This window comes from Panthera leo, chromosome C2, assembly GCF_018350215.1.
Source record: "Panthera leo isolate Ple1 chromosome C2, P.leo_Ple1_pat1.1, whole genome shotgun sequence".
NCBI lineage: Eukaryota > Metazoa > Chordata > Mammalia > Carnivora > Felidae > Panthera > Panthera leo.
The window spans coordinates 120,678,949-120,697,359 of NC_056687.1; the positions used below are offsets into that span (position 1 = coordinate 120,678,949).

Sequence of the window (18,411 nt, forward strand, 5' to 3'; positions counted from 1 at the left end):
CTATTCCGTTTCATTCTTATATATGTATTAAACTATTTCAATTATTTTAGCTTTATAATAAAATTATATATTTTTTCTAACACCTCCTGCCTCAATATTCTCAGAAAATGTTCTCGATGTTTTGGGCCTGTTTCTTCTTGCATCGGAATTTTAGAATAACTTTATCAATCCCAACCTGCAACACACGTATATATGCCCATATATACACAAAAGGAGACTTAATGGAATTCTAACTGGAATTATTTTCCACCTATAAATTAATTTGCAAAAATGTAATATCTTCATAAGATTTAATGTTTCTATACAGGAGTATGGTTATATTTCCATTTATTCAACTAGAGATAGTTTTCAAATCATGAGGATGCAGATCAGTTTCAAAATAGCCATACTGATAAATTATAGCAATGTGAGTTCATAATTTGTATTATATATTCAAATTATTCATACTTTAAAAGATAAAGTTAAAATACAAAAATTTTAAAGTCCTACATAATTTTACTTTAGAAAGCAAATAATCCTGATACAGATGTTAAAAAGGAAAAGCAAAAACAAAACTAAAGTTGAATATTAAAGCAGCAATTCAAGAGGACAGACATGAACATGAAGGACACCACATATCCCCTATTTGAGGAAGAATACTGGAAGACAACCACTTCTCTTTATCATTCATCTGCCACTGATAGTCTCCCACCGACTGTAATCAAGTCACTGTCCTGCCCAAAAATGTTTAATCGCTTCCCATTGTTTCTAGTGTAAAGCACAAGCTCAAGGTTCTCAACATCTGGCTCCAATCAAAATTTTTAGTGTTCATACTTCTTACCTATCGGAATCCTCTGTTATAGCCAACCTATTCTCCCCAATTCCCAGAAACGCATTTTATATTTTCCCATCACTATTCCTTTTCCTCATCCTCAGCCCCTCTCCAGTTCCCTTCTCACAAAATTCTATCCATTTCTCAAACTCGTATCTCAGATTACACCTCCTGCATGAAGCTTCTCATAATAAGCGTGGCCTGTGGCCTTTTCTTCCTTAGAACTCATATTTACTTCTATGTATTCTGCACTATATTGTAGTTGTTTACACACATATCTAATTTTTTAGGCTTCTTGAGGACCATGCCTTGTATTATTTTGTACCCTACACTGCACTGTACAGGTAGTAGGTAATCAATAAATATCTGTTGAAAGATATTAACAAAATAACCAGTAAAGATTTAGCAAGTTCTGATGTTTATAAAACAGGAATGCACTTATGATGTACCTCAAAGAACATTACGTACTATAACCTGTTAAAGATAAAAACAGTAAAAGTGTCTGGCTGAGAGAATTGTCTTCATCTTTCCACACATTTATTAAAGCACACTTATAAAAGGCCTAGTAAGCTTAACACATTTTGGGTTGAATCAGAGTCATGGAGACAGACCACAAATTACCAAGCTTTATGAAACTCCAAATCCTCTGGTTTATATTAGAACAATAATAACACATATTTGGTGATTATCTCATTCACCTTCTTCATGTTCCCTCCAAGAGCAGGATAAGGAGGTTTGTTGACATGGCTCCAGTCGACTGGCACACGGATCATTTCATAGAGCTGAAAGATCACTAAAGCATCTGCAAGGTCACTAAAACAAGAGGAAAAGATGACGAAGGAGGAGGAATTTTATTAAGCACAATGGAGATAGGCTTAGGTCTTCAAAAATACAACAGGGTCATTTAATGCTTAAAAAAAATGACAGGATGTATCATATAACCCAGAACTTCTAATCTAGGAATCTGTCCAAAATTTTTTCTAAATGTTTACAAAGATACATGTACAAAGACATTCATTGCGACAGTATTCATACATTTGGAAGCAACTTAAATGCCTGGCAATAGCGGGCTGTTGAATAAACTATCCATACTATTGACTCCTGGACCACCATGAAAAATAAGGTATATCTCTATGTATGGACATGAAAAGTTTTACAAGACATATTATATTCAAAAAAGCAAGTGGCAGAACACTACATGCAGTTTACTATGTATAAAATTTATTTTCAAAATCGAGAGTATTTAAGTATCTATATGTGCTATGGACTGTTAATAGCAATTACCTCTGGGCAGGAAAAAAGGAATAGAGGAGATATAAAGAAAGTATCAGCATGTTTTATTTTATTCTACATACATACTTCCTGAAACTTGTACAGTGAGAATAAGTGCATGTATTACTTACATATGATTTTCAAAACTTTTTAAAAATTCATAAAAATCGCAATAGCTACAAAGTAGGCAGCTGTTCACGTTAAATAATGAAGGTTAAGAGGAAAGAATTTATGAGCAAGTAGGCGTTCTTAAAGTAAGAATAGTAGTATTTTGGATTCAGAAAAACACATTCTTCTGAAGTGCTCAAAGTATATCCGTTGAGTCTGTTTTCAATTCTGTATGCTAAGGATGTAAAGAAACAGCAATTGATTTTTTTAAATTGCTAGCTCTATGATGTATTGCATGGCTTTTCTCCCTCAACAGCTTGTTCGTGGAGTTGTTTTGCTAAGATTCATATGACAGTTTACTTTGCAACTCTGAGCACACACCTATGGCAATGAAGGGGACTGGGCTCTGTGCTGAATGATGGAAGAATAAAGTCTATTATGAAGGTAATTAAGAGCTGACTGGGATATTTATAAAAGCGCACGGAAAATTTTGTATTAAAAAAATTTCTAAAGGGGCACCTGGTTGGCTCAGCCAGTTAAGCACCAACTCTTGATTTTGGCTCAGGTCATGATCTCACAGTTCATGAGTTTGAGCCTCACATTGGTCTCTACACTGACAATGCACAGTCTGCTTGGGATTCTCTCTCTCCCTCTCTCTCTGCCCCTCCCCTGCTCACACTCTCTCTCAAAATAAACAAACATTTAAAAAAAAAAGCTTTTTAAAAATAAATAAATTACTAAAGTATTTGCATTGGTTCTGGACTCTCCTCTATTTCATGAATTTTTCTTTTTTACTTTAAATGAATTCATATTTCTATTTAGTATGGTATCATTATTCATATTTTGCAAATAGGGAAACTGAAGCCCAGACAGTTTGAAATGATTTCCAGAGAATTCAAGATGCTTTCCTGAACCAACTTTTTAAAGTTTATTTATTTATTGAGAGAGAGAGAGAGAGAGAACAAGTAGGGGAGCAGCAGAGAGAATGGGAGAGAGAATCCCAAGCAGGTTCTGTGCTGTCAGCAGGGAGCCCAATGTGGGGCTCGATCCTACAAACTGTGAGATCACATGACCTGAACCAAAATCAAGAGTCAGATGCTCAACCAACTGAGCCACCCAGGCAACCCTCTTTTGCATTTTTAAAGGCAGGCTGGTAGATCCTATAATAAAGAAAGAAGAAAAGTTTCCTCTTATCCAAACCTAGAAAGACACATTGTTAGCACTACCAGAGAGTGTGGGAAATGATTCAGTAAAATATTTTCTTAGTCTTACCAATGTTGATAATGTGTTGTCACTTTTGAAGAAGAAAAGACAAGATAAATTACAATTACTCATAAAAAGTTATTTCTATAAATTAAATAAAAATATACACAACAAATTACAGAATAATTGAGGTAGATTTTGGCAAAAATAGAAAGTGAATTATAGTTAAAAATACTGATATAATGATAAGAACAATTTGTAAAACATCACTATTCTGTTACAGTTGAAATAATTTATTATTTTTCTCCTTTTAAAGTTTATTTATTTATTTTGAGACAGAGAGAGTACAAGCCAAGAGAAGAGAGAGGGAGAGAGGGAATCCCAGACAGACCCCACACTGTCAGCATGGAGCCCGATATGGGGCTGGAACTCACAAACCGTGAGATCATGACCTGAGCTAAAATCAAGAGTGGGATGCTTAACCGACTGAGACACATGGGCATCCCTGAAACAATTTATTATTTTTCTCATCAATAATTATGAAAGAGTAAGATGGATTATCTTTACCAAAGGTAAAGTTGGTTGCTTATGTCATCAAAAATTATAACCAATATTGTCATATTCTGGTCTTTTTAAAATAATACTTTCTTCAAATATCCATCGTATTGCCAATCCCTAGCATTCTGAATTTCTAAATGTTGGTTAAAATTCTCGTGATCTTTAGAAAATGTTCTAATGTAAACATACCTGTGGTTTGAAACTAGAAAAGTTGGACTCTGGCCATTAAGCTAAACACAATAAAATATTTACCTGTACAAATGATTAATATATGGGTTGACCCCCAGGGAATTCATCCAGTTCCGAAACGTCCTCTCTTCCTTGCTCTCTCCTAGAGTAGACACAATTTCATACTGATGATTCAGGACAAAAGGCATCAAAGAATATGTTTTAAACCATCCCAGCAGGTTCAAACTAGCAATACATATTTTGCTGTGGTTTCTGTGATAGTACAATTTCTTGGGAGTTAGGGGAGGGGGAACCTCTTATTGCCAAAGTCCCTTTTTGCCCTCTGTCTAGAATTCCATTTGCTCTAAATTTCTCTATCTAGAGTCCTAACTTGATGTCTGTGAACTACTGAGTTATGGGTTTCTCTGTCCAGAAAGTAACAGAGAAACTTACATGGTCATATCTGTAGTTATTATATGCAAAAAGAATTGGCTAAAAATTAATGAAACAAAATCTTTTAGCAGTCAAGGCAACATAGCAGTCAAGGCAACAAAAGCTATGCCTTTCCCAATGCAGTGTTTCCAAATTTATATAGGTTTTGGTTTTACACAGAGAAGTTTCTGGACACACAAACCTACATTTTCATCACAACAAACAGCAATAAAGGGGAGAGGCAATTACAGATAATATAAAAATAAGCAGTGAAGTGGGATCCTGGGTGGCTCAGTCAGTTGAGCATCCAACACTTGATTTCGGCTCAGGTCATGGGATCACACCCTGTGCTGAGCATGGAGCCTGCTTAGATTCTCTCTCTCTCTCTCTCTCTCTCTCTCTCTCTCTCTCTCTCTCTGCCCCTCTCCCCCACTGGCACATGCTCGCTCGCTCTCTCTCAAATAAAAAATTAAATTAAAAAAATAAGCAATGTAGGGATATAACTATTTTACAGGCTTACTGAGTTATTTTAGATTGTCACTACTGAAATTACATGAGGGGCACAGCCCCACACACAGGGTGCTAAGAGAAAGACATCATAGTTAAGTCCCTAGGTCTCAAAGATCACCTCAGTAAGAAACTCCAGCAGGCACTGTTATTTAACCTGTGATTACCTAACCTCCCTGATCATCCCCTTCATAGCAGTGCTCATACCATCTATAAGGAAAACATGAGCTATAGTGTACCACAAAGCGGGCAGACAGCAAGATGGACTCTCCCTGCCATGTCTACACGCTAGTCATCCCCTAGATTACAAACAGTCCTAAGTGACTGTCTGCAATATTATTTGTTTTCAGCCAAGGTAGGGGACAATGCAATGGTCTAACCTGCATCTCATCACTCCTGAAAAGCTAGAACATTTACACCTCTCATCACCTCTAAACCATAGGCAAGTTCAGGTCACTCTCCAGACTTTGACTCATGTGGGATTCCCAGGATGATGTGGCATTCTACATCTATAACTGTCTCAGCTTCAGGGCCCATTCCAGTAAAGCCATCCCTGCAGTCATCTTCAGACTAAGTGCCACAGACAGTATAAACCTGCATACCCAGAAGAGCAACCAAACCTTGTAAATTCTAAAAGATTCTGGGTTGTTTTGTTGTTGTTGTTGTTGTTGTTGTTGTTTTGTGACAGCTGTTCAGGAAATAATCTGTCCACTGTATTTTTATTTGATTTTCTACGTTAATACCTAACAGCTTTCCCAGAATCTACTTTAATTCTTGCCCTCTTAAATGATATAGCCATATAATTTCTTAAATTTTGTTTTCTCTGGCCTGCATAAAAGGTAACTGGCCAGTCTGTTGTATCTGCCACTATCACTTTATGATAAATAACCTATGTGAAATTTTTTTTAAAAAGTTAACCAAGTTAAACTAAATATTCCCAGACACCATGCTTGCCTGCTTATAGGAGTTATTAAACAACTGCAAATTAAGTATCTGACTTTCCCTAAAGCGACATAAATATAAACATACCATCATCAACAGTTTGATACATGTGACTTGGATTTACCTTTTAGTTTACCTTTCTTTATTACAATCTATAATAGATTTCTTTCTAGTAATTAGAGGATTTTTGCATTATTTCCTTCTAGGAAAATCCAAGTTCTGTTTTAAAATTACAAACATTGATAGTGTAACAACAGTCTAATTTTCAATTGAAACAATATGCAAACTCTGCTGAACCTGATAATACAGCAAATAATATTAAAAAGACACTCATATTTTGACTGAGTTCTGAAACTGTTATAAGCTTCAGGGGTTTGTATTTCTTCCCACTGTTCTCTACTAATTATAGTTATTATTTTAATTTCTTATGCCTGGAAAGTAAAATAGATTATATATGTGAGCATTTATTTATCTAATACCATTTCCAGTTGTCTTGGTAAATAAATGCTCAAAGCCAGAAGCACTATGCATTTGTGCAAGAGCCATGGTAAAGCATTACAAAAACATATGTATTCCAGATTGTAAGGGTTGTCTGTATTGCAGACAACTAAAGCAATCTTAGAAGTAAAATCTTAATTGCTGATATAAAAGATAGAAAGAACTATAAGACATTTCATTTTCAGGGTCAAACTTATCTGCAATTGAAAAAGTTTCAGAAAAACATAATATATTACAAGCAGACTAAGAGGAAAGAAAAGGAACTAACATATATTTAACACTCACTAAATGTGCTAAGTGATATGTTAAGTGTTTTCCTCTTCCCAACCTGACTATTACTGAGCACATACTGTATGCTCAATCCTTTCATTCATGAAAGGTCATTTTAACCTGCTCTGTAATTCTTCAAAATTAGTATTATTAATCTGTTTTTACAGATGAAAAAACCAAGGCTGACAGAAGTCACTCGGATACTAAATGGTGGACCCATAGTTTGAACAAAGTGTAATTCAATGGCCTATATATTTTCTATCACCACCAATGGATTCTGAGATTCAGAATTTGGCTCAATTTAATGTGAAGTTTTTATATTTAGTTGGGCTTTTAATTTTCTCAATTCCATACAAAGTTCTTTGCCAATGAGGACATACTAATATATGAATATGGGATGTGATAAGGTCAAGCTTCAAATTTCATAAGGATCTATAAAAACAAATTTATAGAGGAAAAATTCCAATGACAGTCGAAGTCACATACATTTTTGGCAAATGTATCAGGATATACATATGTTATAAATAAAGATGATTGATAAATATTTCCCATAGTATCTTCTTATATAAATAGAGTAAATACTAATGGAAATATTTAGCAATCCTATTCACACTGAAAAATTCCAAAAGCATGCTGAACACTAGCAAAAGAATTCAAACATGACAAATAGGAGAGCGAGCAAGTTGGAAAAGATATCTAGCAAGAATTCAGTGACTATAAAAAGCAGATCATATTTAATATGCCACTCTAAACAATGCCTTCTATTGTAAGATACAGAGGGATTTTGAAATTTTCCAGACTTATAAAAACTTAGCAGTCTTCCTTTTTATTTAATTTTTTTAAAGTTCTAATCCCTCACCCTAAATGTCTCTGCTGAAAGATATACACTTTTATCTATGCTCCCTCTCAAGTACAAATCTATGTAAAGAATATAGTCTTTATTTTACGGACCTCAGGAAGAGTGAACTGAATTAATCATATTCCTCAAAGAATATATTTATTAAATCTGAAACTTTTTTCATTAATCAAAAACATGTAATTATAAAGCATCAAGGAAATTGGACCTCTGGTTGCAGCAGTCAGAGAAGAACATGAAACTGATTTCTCAGTCTATCTCCCCAGGGAGGGAAGGGAGTACGGTGGGCAACGTGAGAGAATGAGCACTGCAACATCGAATTCTCCCCACCAAGAATCCCTACTTGAAGACTGCCTTCTCCAAACCAGGGCAACTAGTGAGAATATTTTAGGATCAGTCCCTAGCTCTGAATGTTGCCATTGTTTTTACCTTTAGTTCTGATACTACTGTGGGTTTGGGTGTATCTGTGAGAGTGTGAGAATGAGAGAAGAAGAGAAGAGAGGCTAGGAAACAAAGATGGGGACAAAGAACTAGATGGTGAGAATGTTTTTGTTGTTATGATTCATATACTATAAGCTTCAATGACATTCAAGAAATGTACCATAGCTAAATAATACCAAAAAAAAAATGTTATAGAACCTAAATAGATCCTTTCAAAGATTACTTGTGTTGAAAGGTAAGTTTGTTTATTCACGGGAGAGGGATAAAGGCTTTACATCATGAAATCCAATTGTCAAAACTGATTTTAAATGTATTTACAACTATAATATCCCAGCATTATAGAAGGCAAATTCGGTGGAGAGTTTACATAATCAAACCTTGCTCTGATATTCTAAGTAAGTTTCATTTGTGTTTCTTCCTTGTCATCATTCTTTAGGCATATTAAGAGAGAAAAAACACAGCATGAACAATGCAAAAAACAAATATCAACTCAGATAGAAAGAATAAATAGTACTAATAAAAAGAATTTCAGAATGAATATATTTAGAGTATAGAAAAGTACTAAATACAGTACCTACATTAGGAGGGGTCAAATCTGCATTTCATGAAGCAAAATAGGAAAGTATTATAAATTATGAGACAGATAACAGTAGCCCACACATGACAAGTAATGAATATTTAAAATTTTTTCATGTACATTAAAAACATTAAAAAGAGAACAATACTGGAGTCAAACTGTAGCTTTCAAAGGAGAAAAAAAGCTACAAAATGATTATTTTTTCCAATAGATAATTCATTGTCCATATTGGTGGTGGAGTTATGTGGTCATTTAAGAGACTATTTTAAACGTATGATAGTTTTCACTAAACTCTTATGCAGAAATGACAGACAAGTAAGATTTACCCCAGCATTCTCTCTGAACCAAAACCAATAACCACTTTCCCTATTTGAACGTTTTAATGGATGCACATGCCTACACACAGCAAACTTCATCTCCCACCATCATTCCCTACCTCTGACACTGAAGCAGGTCAACACTACAAGAAGATACATACAGTGAAGCAATTTAAGGCAAAAAGAACATACCTTCCAATAAATTCATATCGATGTCATTATTATCAGGCTTATGGAGGCATGGGTATGTGTTAAACAGATTAGCTACAAAAGCTAAATTAAGTTTAGGATTGCCTGAAACCACATCTGCAGGAGTAACAAACTGTCTGCAGCCCAGTTTATCTGCTTCTTGAAGCATGAATCCAGCACGCTTCAGGTCATTTTTCTCCTAAATAACAAAATAAGACAAAAATGGTCAAACTTTTGATTGGCATAATTGTTTACTGATATACATATTTATAAGCAATCACGTTTCTGGAAATATATTAAATGATAGGTGAAAATAAGGTCAGAATGTGCAGAAATTCTAAATCAATTTCTCTTGAGTTTTCTTGCTGGGATCAGAGGAATACTTCTCCCTCATTGCTGCAATACTCAACAAAACTCTCAAATATCATATCAAACAGCTCCTACTGGTCAAATTATTATAATTTGGTCAAGGCCATATACTGGAGTGCCTTTTGGCTAAGAGGCTTAGTTGTCTCACCCATTCTACCCTGAATAATATTTTCAATAAATTCTTTTCTCAATGAAAACCAAGCTGGGATACAAATAAAATCATATTAAAATCAGAAGGACAGCACTTTTCACAAGTGCAAAATCCTGGAAACAAACCAAATACTTGTCAACAGGAAAGCAGATGAATAAACTGTGTTATATGTACACAGTGATATACAACAATATGAGTGACTCTTAGCAATATAATATGTTCAAAATAAGTATTAGTAATTTAAATACAAGATAATAAATTTCATGTGAAGTTAAAAAGTAAAATGAAAAAGGTAATTTTTTAAGGAATATATTTGTTTGAAAGAAAACTATATAAAAAAAAGCAAAAGAACAATGAACATAAGATTCAAGGTGGTGATTATCATATTAAGGTGAGGCAGAAAGATGGAATAGGGAAGTATAGAGCTAAATGTAAGTTAATATCGAGGTCTTAGCTTTCTTGGATTGAGGGTTCATACGGACGGACTTGTTATAATTTTAAAACAAACAACTACAAATAAATAAAAAAAGGGACATGAATGGGTCCATGATGAGCGTATATTATGACCAAGAATTTTACCTCATTCTATGCATCAGTTACAAAAAAGTAAAAATGTAAACAAAATCAGAGAAAGTGATAGATTCAATGCTATTAAACAACAATAAAAAGTTCCTAATGTAGACATGAACAAATTATAATATGTGGATCTTATTTAGATCTTGATTCAAATAAACTATGAAAAGAAAATCTGACATTTATGAGGCAATTGGAAATGTCAGTGTTGACTAAATATTTTGATAATATTACAGATTATTGTTAATGTTTTAGGTATGATAAGGTATTATGGTTATATCTTTAAAGGTTTTTTTTTTATCTTTTAGAAATACATATTGAAATACTTATCAATGAAATGATATGATGTCCAGGATTTGATTCAAAAAAACATGGGAGAGGAAGGATAGGTGATAGACAAAAGAAGATTGACCATGAGTTGATACTTGTTGAACCTGGGGCATGAGCACATTATATTGGGTTTATTCATTTTTTATTATGTTTGTAATTTTCCATAGGTTTTTTAATTTCCTAATTTTTTACTCAAACTAATTTGTAAATTTTGCAGTTTTGCAATACTTTCTCAAATGTTTTATTGTAATAATGTAAAGTATGATTAACTTGTAATGGCTCAATTTGCCTTTAAAATGATTATGGATGTTGCACTTAAAGTACTTAATAGATTATCATACAAACTATAGTCTTATCGATTTTATTATTTAGATAGAACCATCCCCAGTATTTACAACTTATGCTAAAAAATGGGATTCCTGGGAAATGTGTTAGATGAGTCAGGATCTGCATCAGTCCTCCCTACACTGTAAACACTAAGAACAGCCATCTTTTATTTTGTAGATTTCTGAACAGAAGTTGAAAGAACTGATAATCAGTTGCTTAGCAATCTAATAATGGCTTGTTGCTCCCTTTCCTAGGACACGGTGATAGCCACAAAAGCACCCTGGTGAGTTCCGGTTATGTTGCACCAGGAAAATGTGGATGTAGGGTTGATTCCACACATACTCAAGATTAGAATCCGGCAATTCTTTTTCTTCAGTTATGACCGCCAGATGGCTTAGCATGGAGATGTGAAGCCTAAGGCATGAAAAAACTTGAGAAGAGCAAAGGGCCAAGGTTTAATGAAGAGCTAAGGGCTCCACCAGGGAATGCTGCCTATAGAAAATTACACTCTAAATTTGACTGGACTCACTAGTCAAATTCATAGAGATAGAAAGTAGAACAGTGGTTACCAGGGACTTGGGGGAGAAGGGAATAGTTATTGTGTAATGCGTACAGATTTCACTATTGAATGATCAAAGTTTCAGAGATGGACAGTGGTGATGGCTGTACGCAATGCAAATGTACTTAATGCCAATGAAATGTACACTTAAAATGGTAAATGTTGTTATGTATATTTTATCGAAATAAAAATTTTAATCAAAAACTGTACTTACATTAAATCCTGAAAGATCAATGGTAATGGCAGGTCCATCATCCCGGTCACCTTTAGGTGCAATCTGATTAAGCAGATGAAAATAGGCTCTTGAATCCTTCAAGGGAAGAAATGAAATAGAACTTTTAAAATGAATAAAAGCATCATTTGATTTAGGAAAACAGTACTCAAACTGAAGAAACTGTCTTCATCTTGAAGAATGGAATAACTTTGTAACTTTACTTATAAACTTATATAGGCTCCTGAATACACTATGCTGTTTTGCACCTCAAAGCTTCTAGCAACACTGTTCCCTATACTTGGAATATCCTTCCTCACTTTTTCATTTGTTTACACTCTGAAGCATCAGCATTGGTTAAGATTAGGGTCAAGCATTATCTTCTGGAACCCTCCAGCCATTAACCCTCCAAGCCATTAAACTCAGAACTGCCTTGTAACTTGTTCTGAACAACAGAATGCAGTGAAAGTGATATTCTGGGGTTTCCAAGCTCAAGCCTTAATAGCTTCTGCTTCCTCCCTCTTAAAGTTAGCCTCCATGTAGGAAGTCCCAACCATCTGAGACTATCAGACTGTGAGGAAGCCCGGTCTAGCCATGTGGAAAGGCCTCATGGAGACACAGTGAAGCACTACACATGTGAGTGGTGGTCTCGTGCACCCTCCAGATCAGTCCAACTGACAGCTGAATGGCAATGAGTTAGTGATCCCAACCAAAACCATCTGAAGTAGAACCACTCAACCAAGCTGCATGAACCCGCAGAATCATGAGAAACAATATTATTTTAAGTTGTTAAGTTTTCTTTTTTAAGGGTAAAGTGAATTCATTTATTTCTGCAGTAGACCTTTGGGCTTCTGTATCATCCTAACCTTTTGAAAGGAAGATACACAGTACATAATATAATTTTATGAGCATCATATTAGACATCATTGGGGTTTATTTCTAGATTCCCTATTTCCAAATAATGCTTCTTAACAGTGTTGACATACTCATTTATTAATTAAGGCATTGAAGAGAAACAGGGGAAAAAACTCCCTATAGGTAAAAACAAAATCCCAAAATAAGTTTTCTGGGTATACCGATAAATATAAAAATTAAGCTATTACATTTTGAGTGGCTTATTATATAGTAATAGATAACTGAAACATCCATCTACTAGTGTGTACCTGCCTGTGTAACTGGTAAGCTTCTCAAGCATCCCCTGTGCCTGGCAGAATACCCCACGGGAGGGGTTTAATAAATATCTGATGAAATCAATTTTAAAATAAGAGAGCACCCCAAAATAAAATTTTATTTTATTTTTTTTTCACAGAATATCAGCTCTTTTATAATCATCAAGTGATTAAATTTTAAATAAGCATGTGATAGATGAAAGAGAAATATAATGTCATTTCAAAGAAAGAGACTGTCATCTAAGCCCATTATGACAAAAACATAATCTGATTGAAGGTGTTAATATATCTACAGAAAATACAAATAAATGCTAATGATGATTAGTCTGGGGTTGGAGGGTGGGAAACATAGAGAAGAAGGAGTCACAGGGACCGAGTTTGGCAATGCATGCCAGGGAAGTGACCATGGGAGAGCTGTTAGGCATACTGAATGTTACAGTTTCCTCAACAAGCTCTCCCAGTAGGGAGGGAAGCATTGCAGGCTACTTTGGTTGAGAAACATACCTAAAGAATTCCTTTTGTCTACCGATTCCCTGTGCCCTCAGATATTTGGTCTTCTGTTAGCTGGTTATTGGCAAAGTGGGAGTAAGAGTGTTGGACTGGAGAGGTCCACGAGGGCCTCTTGTCCAGTGAACAGATGAATTTTTAGTTCAAATTAACAGACTGACATCTTCATTATAATTTAGTCTTTCTGTGGCATATGAAATGGGAAAGTACTTTATCTGCTAGCACAGTGCCTTCTCACAGCTAGTTGTATTTCTTCTTAAATATCAATAAACCAATTTTTTTTATTGCAAAAAGAGTATTCTGTCCTTTTTATTTTTTAAGCCTTTACTGAAATTCTAGTTAGTTAACATACAGTTAATACTACTTTCAGGTATACAACAACACAACAACCCTAAACCTCCATACAACACCTGGTGCTCATCACCCATTCCCCCATCCTCTTTCTTTCTGGTAACCATCAGTTGAAACTCATTTTTTTTTAAAGAAAAGATTTTGCAATTATAATTGGGAGCTCCACTTCAGACAGAAAAACACAAAGTTTCATTTTCTACACTGTGTCGTTATGAATTACACCTCAAGTTTACGTCTGAACACCTTTTGCGTTTTTACATTCTATGTCCTTATTTATGTCACAACGTTGAGCATTAAAATATAAACCTTAATGTCGCTGCTGAAGTTGTTGATGGTACGCCATCCTGCATTGGTCAGATGGTAGTTCACCCATCGCAGCAATAATTCCTCTGGAGAAAGCTTCATCAGCTCTTCTAGATCCTCACCCTCATTTAGTAATGCAATTAGAGCTGAGAGGAAAACAATGAAATATAAATTCTTCCCATAGTAAGTAGATGTCAATGAAAAGTAAATATTTTTTATGGTTCTACCTTCATTCCTGGAAATCTCAATATCGGCAAAAAGACCAACTTTGATGATCTGCCAGAGAAGTCCCAAGACCAGGTGAGGTTTTCCTTCTTTGAGATCCTGTGCACCAATGTTGACCACTGTGCAACCAATGGCTGAGGCAGAATTCAAGGCCAGGTTTAAATTTTCCTGAATTGCCACAAGGAAAAATACATGTGAGAAAGTACTTTTCAAGTCTTATCAACTAGTTTTGAAAGTAAATTAGAAACAATAGATTGTGAAAATTCAGATTTTAAAATATACGTAGTATTTACAAAAGCAAAATACCCTAGTCAAGAAAAAAAAAACCTATGGTTTTAACTGTCTCTTTACTACTCAATCTCTCTCCCTTGCACTCATAGATATTATATGTCAATTTCATCCTATCATATTTCTCTTCTTTCATACATCACGATACTACATAAACCCATCATCATGAGGTAAAAAACTAGATTATCGCAACTTTTCAGTCCTTTACAAATTGAATGAGGCTTCTTTGGGATAAAGTTTCATGGGAAACTGGTAGTATCCCAGCAGATCTATTCCCAGAGCTCTAAAATTACTGATTCAATATGACAGATTTAATATCCAAATTAACACTTTGCTCCTTTTCAGAGATCTGTCTTTTCCCATTCTATTTTGGAATACTCTTTCAAGCCTCCTAAAGATCTAGACTATTATCCCCTACTCATATTGGAAGAATGTTATCTCTAAAAATAAAACTGTAAAAGATTTAGGCCTCAGGCCCATCCTGTAGTTATTGCAAAATAGCTAGATAATATTTTTTATTTTCTTTAACACACAGCATACAAACGTTAAAAGTAAAACCAAACAATAAATTTATACAATAGTGAGAAACGCTGCATTTCAGGGTCAGTGCCATAAAAAATTATGTGACACATGTATTCTATGATATATATGAATATTTTCAGCAATCATTAGATACTAAACAAAGCATCCTGACACAAGATGTGAAAGAAAATAAACTTCTCGGAACTGTAATCGGAAATGGCTTCTTCAAGAATTCCTGCCAGGATTATGCAATATTATTGGCTTATTGGAAAGTGGGAGACAAGAAAGCCATGTTAGTCAACAGTCAATTCAATACTTCTCAAGGATAACAGGAAATGGGAGTACCCCTTAATAATCCAAGATAAACCATGTACCAACTGCCCCAAGGTTGTAGCTTCCTCATAAAAGAGACTAAACAACTTCAGCAGAATCAAGGATTGTATTTGCCAATAGAAATGAAGGATAGAGCTTAGCAGTAGCTCATTTTTAATAGCTGCAGCTGTGGCTAGTGTATTAACTAGTTGCTATTGCTACCATGATACAAGAGTGGCAGTATACCATAGTGATTATAAGGATGGGCTCTAGATCTAGACCACTGGGATCATATCCTGGGTAATTTCTCAGTACCTCAATTTTCTCATCCGTAAAAACATAGGTATCTTATTTTAAGAGTGCTGGGAAGAGTCAAAGAGGTAATTCATCAGTTTGTTTAGAACAGTGACTGGTAAATAGTACTTAGTAAATACTAATATCTACCACTGCTCTAGAGATTTTGAGGGGAAAAGTGTGGTGACTATAAATTCCTGAGTTCAATAAGACTTGAATGGAGAAGCTGACTACAGAACAATATAGTAAAAAAGAATAACCCAAATTCTGTGAAATAGTAAAACAGGTGGTAAAACTATACAGTACTCTTATTTCAACCAAGAACAACAGTATCAAGCAAATATTTGTTAATAAAAGCAACTTGGGGGCACTTGGGTGGCTCAGTCGGTTAAGCGTCCAACTTTGGCGCAGGTCATGATCTCACAGGTCATGAATTCCAGCCCCATGTCAGGCTCTGCGCTGACAGCACGGAGGCTGCTTGGGTTTCTCTCTTTCCCTGTCTCTCTCTGCCCCTCCCCTGCTTGTGTGTGCTTTCTCTCTCTCAAAAATAAGTAAACAAACATTAAAAAGAAAAAAGAAAAAATTGTATTAGAAAAGTAACTCGGGGCATCTGGGTGGCTCAGGCAATTAAGTGTCAAACTCTTGATTTTGGATCCATGGGTTTGTGGGGTAGAGCCCATAGTGCAGACAGCACAGAGCCTGCTTGGGATTCTCTCTCTCCCTGTCTCTCTGCCCTTCCCCTGCTCACATGCATGTGCATGCACTCTCTCTTTCAAAAATAAACTTAAAAAAATAAAAATAAATAAAAACAACTGAATGATTACAATTATATAACTTGAATACTACTACCTTAAGTTCATTCAAAGCACTTTGAATCTTAATTTCATGCAGTACAAAATGCAGCTGAATTTTATTTAATAAAAACCTAGTTTTTATGGAAACTGAAATTACGTTAAATCAAACATTTTACATGAATGGACCTTGAACCCATTATGTTAGGTGAAATAAGTCAGAGAAAGACAAATACTATATGACCTCACTTATATGTGGAATTTAAAACAAAACAAAACAAAAAATACCAAATTCATAGAGAAAGAGATCAGACTTGCAGTTATCAGAGGCAAAGTGTGAGGGGAGGAAAAATTGGAGAAAGGTGGTCAAAAGGTACAAACTTCCAGTTATAAGATAATTAAGCACTAGGGATGTAATGTACAACATGATGACTATAGCTAACACTGCTGTATGATATCCAGGAAAGTTTTTAAGAGAGTAGATCCTCTGAGTTCTCATTGCAAGGAGAAAATTTTTGTCCTTGTTTCTTTTTATTGTATCTCTATGAAAAGATGGATATTAGCTGAACTTATTGTGGTAATCGTTTCACAATATATGTAAGTCAAGCCATCGCAGTAATGTATGTCAATTATTTCTCAATAAAACTGGAGTAAAAAAAGGTTTCACCTGGGCCTAACCACCCATTAATAAAGGCCTTACATTTTACAGCACAGTAACATGATTACTAGCAAAGGACAAATACTTACAGAAATAGTGAAATGGGTGAGTTTTTTCTTATTAATGGCTCTTTCATCAATTGTATCTGGTTCAGATAAGTTGATCATCTTGCTAAAGAGAAAATGACAATAATTTAGTTTAAGACTCCCAGTTTATTTAAGATAAATAACTTAAGTTAAATAATTTAAGACTTTTTAGTTTGTTTTTGCAAGTAGACAAAACAGTTAAATTTTGAAAAGTAATAACAATCCATTTCTTTAAATATTATACTGTGATTCACATCAGGGACTTACTTTTTAAAACTTAAGAAATATTCCCTAACCTAAAAAAAATCCATCACCCACTACAATAGTAATCTTAGCATTTCCTCCTAAGTTTTTAAAACTTGCATTTTCTTTATGTGAGTCCTGTCTTTATGTCATTTAATGACCATCAACATTCAGCAATCTGAAATGTAAAACAAAGAAATCCTCAAAAAGCCAAGTTTCATAAAGTGGTATCAACAGTGTCAAAATTACTGTTGCAGAAAGAGCCAGAGACATGGTTTTTCTAAAACTTCAATAATTCAAACATTTAAAAGAAATTAATATAAAATTTATCCCTAGATTTTAGAATCTATTTTACATTTTAAAATAAAGATAGGATGGGGCGCTGGGGTGGCTCAGTTGGTTAAGCATCCAACTTCAGCTCAGGTCATGATCTCACAGTTCATGATTTCGAGCCCTGCATCGGGTGGGCTCGAGCCCCGCTTTGGGTGAGCCCCACTTCCCTCTCTCTCTCTCTCTGCCCTTCGGGATTCTGTCTCTCTCTCTGCCCCTTGCTCACTTGTGCCCTCTTTTTCTCTTAAAAATAAAAAATAAAAATAAACAAAAAATAAAGACAGGAAAATATCCATTCAGCTCATAATAAGAATCTCCTCTGAAGGTCAGAGGAAGATATCAGCATTACAGGTGGAGGTCAAGGTCTATTTTACATATTATATTCTAAAAACTAGTACCTTGTACTTGAGGGTAGGTTGGGTTTTTTTTTCTTTTTAAGTAAAAACACAGAAAAAAGACTGAAAGAAATATGCCAGAATATTAATGATAGATAATTATGGGTAATAAGAATATCTGTGATACTTATTCTCTTCTTTGTAAGTTTTCTCTATTTTTATAAACTTAAAAAAAAAAAAGACACCTGCTTTGTACAAAGAAGTATGCTGGAACTATAGTTACAGTACACACAACAGAGACAAAGAAATGCTCTGAGAGAGTTTACAG

General features: G+C 34.7%; 1 protein-coding gene and 1 long non-coding RNA gene across 3 annotated transcripts in view; one reads left to right on the top strand and one right to left on the bottom strand.

Annotated features, from left to right (window-relative positions):
- The window catches only part of LOC122229744, a 29,496-nt gene extending 17,899 nt beyond the window's left edge, over positions 1 to 11,597 (top strand). The window contains exons 2-3 of the long non-coding RNA XR_006207125.1: positions 2,508 to 2,635; positions 11,154 to 11,597. This is a non-coding gene — a long non-coding RNA (uncharacterized LOC122229744). The remainder of the gene's footprint in view (positions 1 to 2,507; positions 2,636 to 11,153) is intronic.
- The window catches only part of PLS1 (plastin 1), a 125,189-nt gene that overhangs the window by 13,131 nt on the left and 93,647 nt on the right, over positions 1 to 18,411 (bottom strand). For both annotated transcript variants that reach the window (XM_042955168.1, XM_042955169.1), the window contains exons 6-12: positions 17,179 to 17,260; positions 14,227 to 14,392; positions 14,003 to 14,145; positions 11,673 to 11,768; positions 9,153 to 9,348; positions 4,205 to 4,283; positions 1,510 to 1,624 (exon numbers count right to left, since the gene is read on the bottom strand). In XM_042955168.1, coding sequence (XP_042811102.1) covers positions 1,510 to 1,624; positions 4,205 to 4,283; positions 9,153 to 9,348; positions 11,673 to 11,768; positions 14,003 to 14,145; positions 14,227 to 14,392; positions 17,179 to 17,260 — 877 coding nt within the window. The remainder of the gene's footprint in view (positions 1 to 1,509; positions 1,625 to 4,204; positions 4,284 to 9,152; positions 9,349 to 11,672; positions 11,769 to 14,002; positions 14,146 to 14,226; positions 14,393 to 17,178; positions 17,261 to 18,411) is intronic.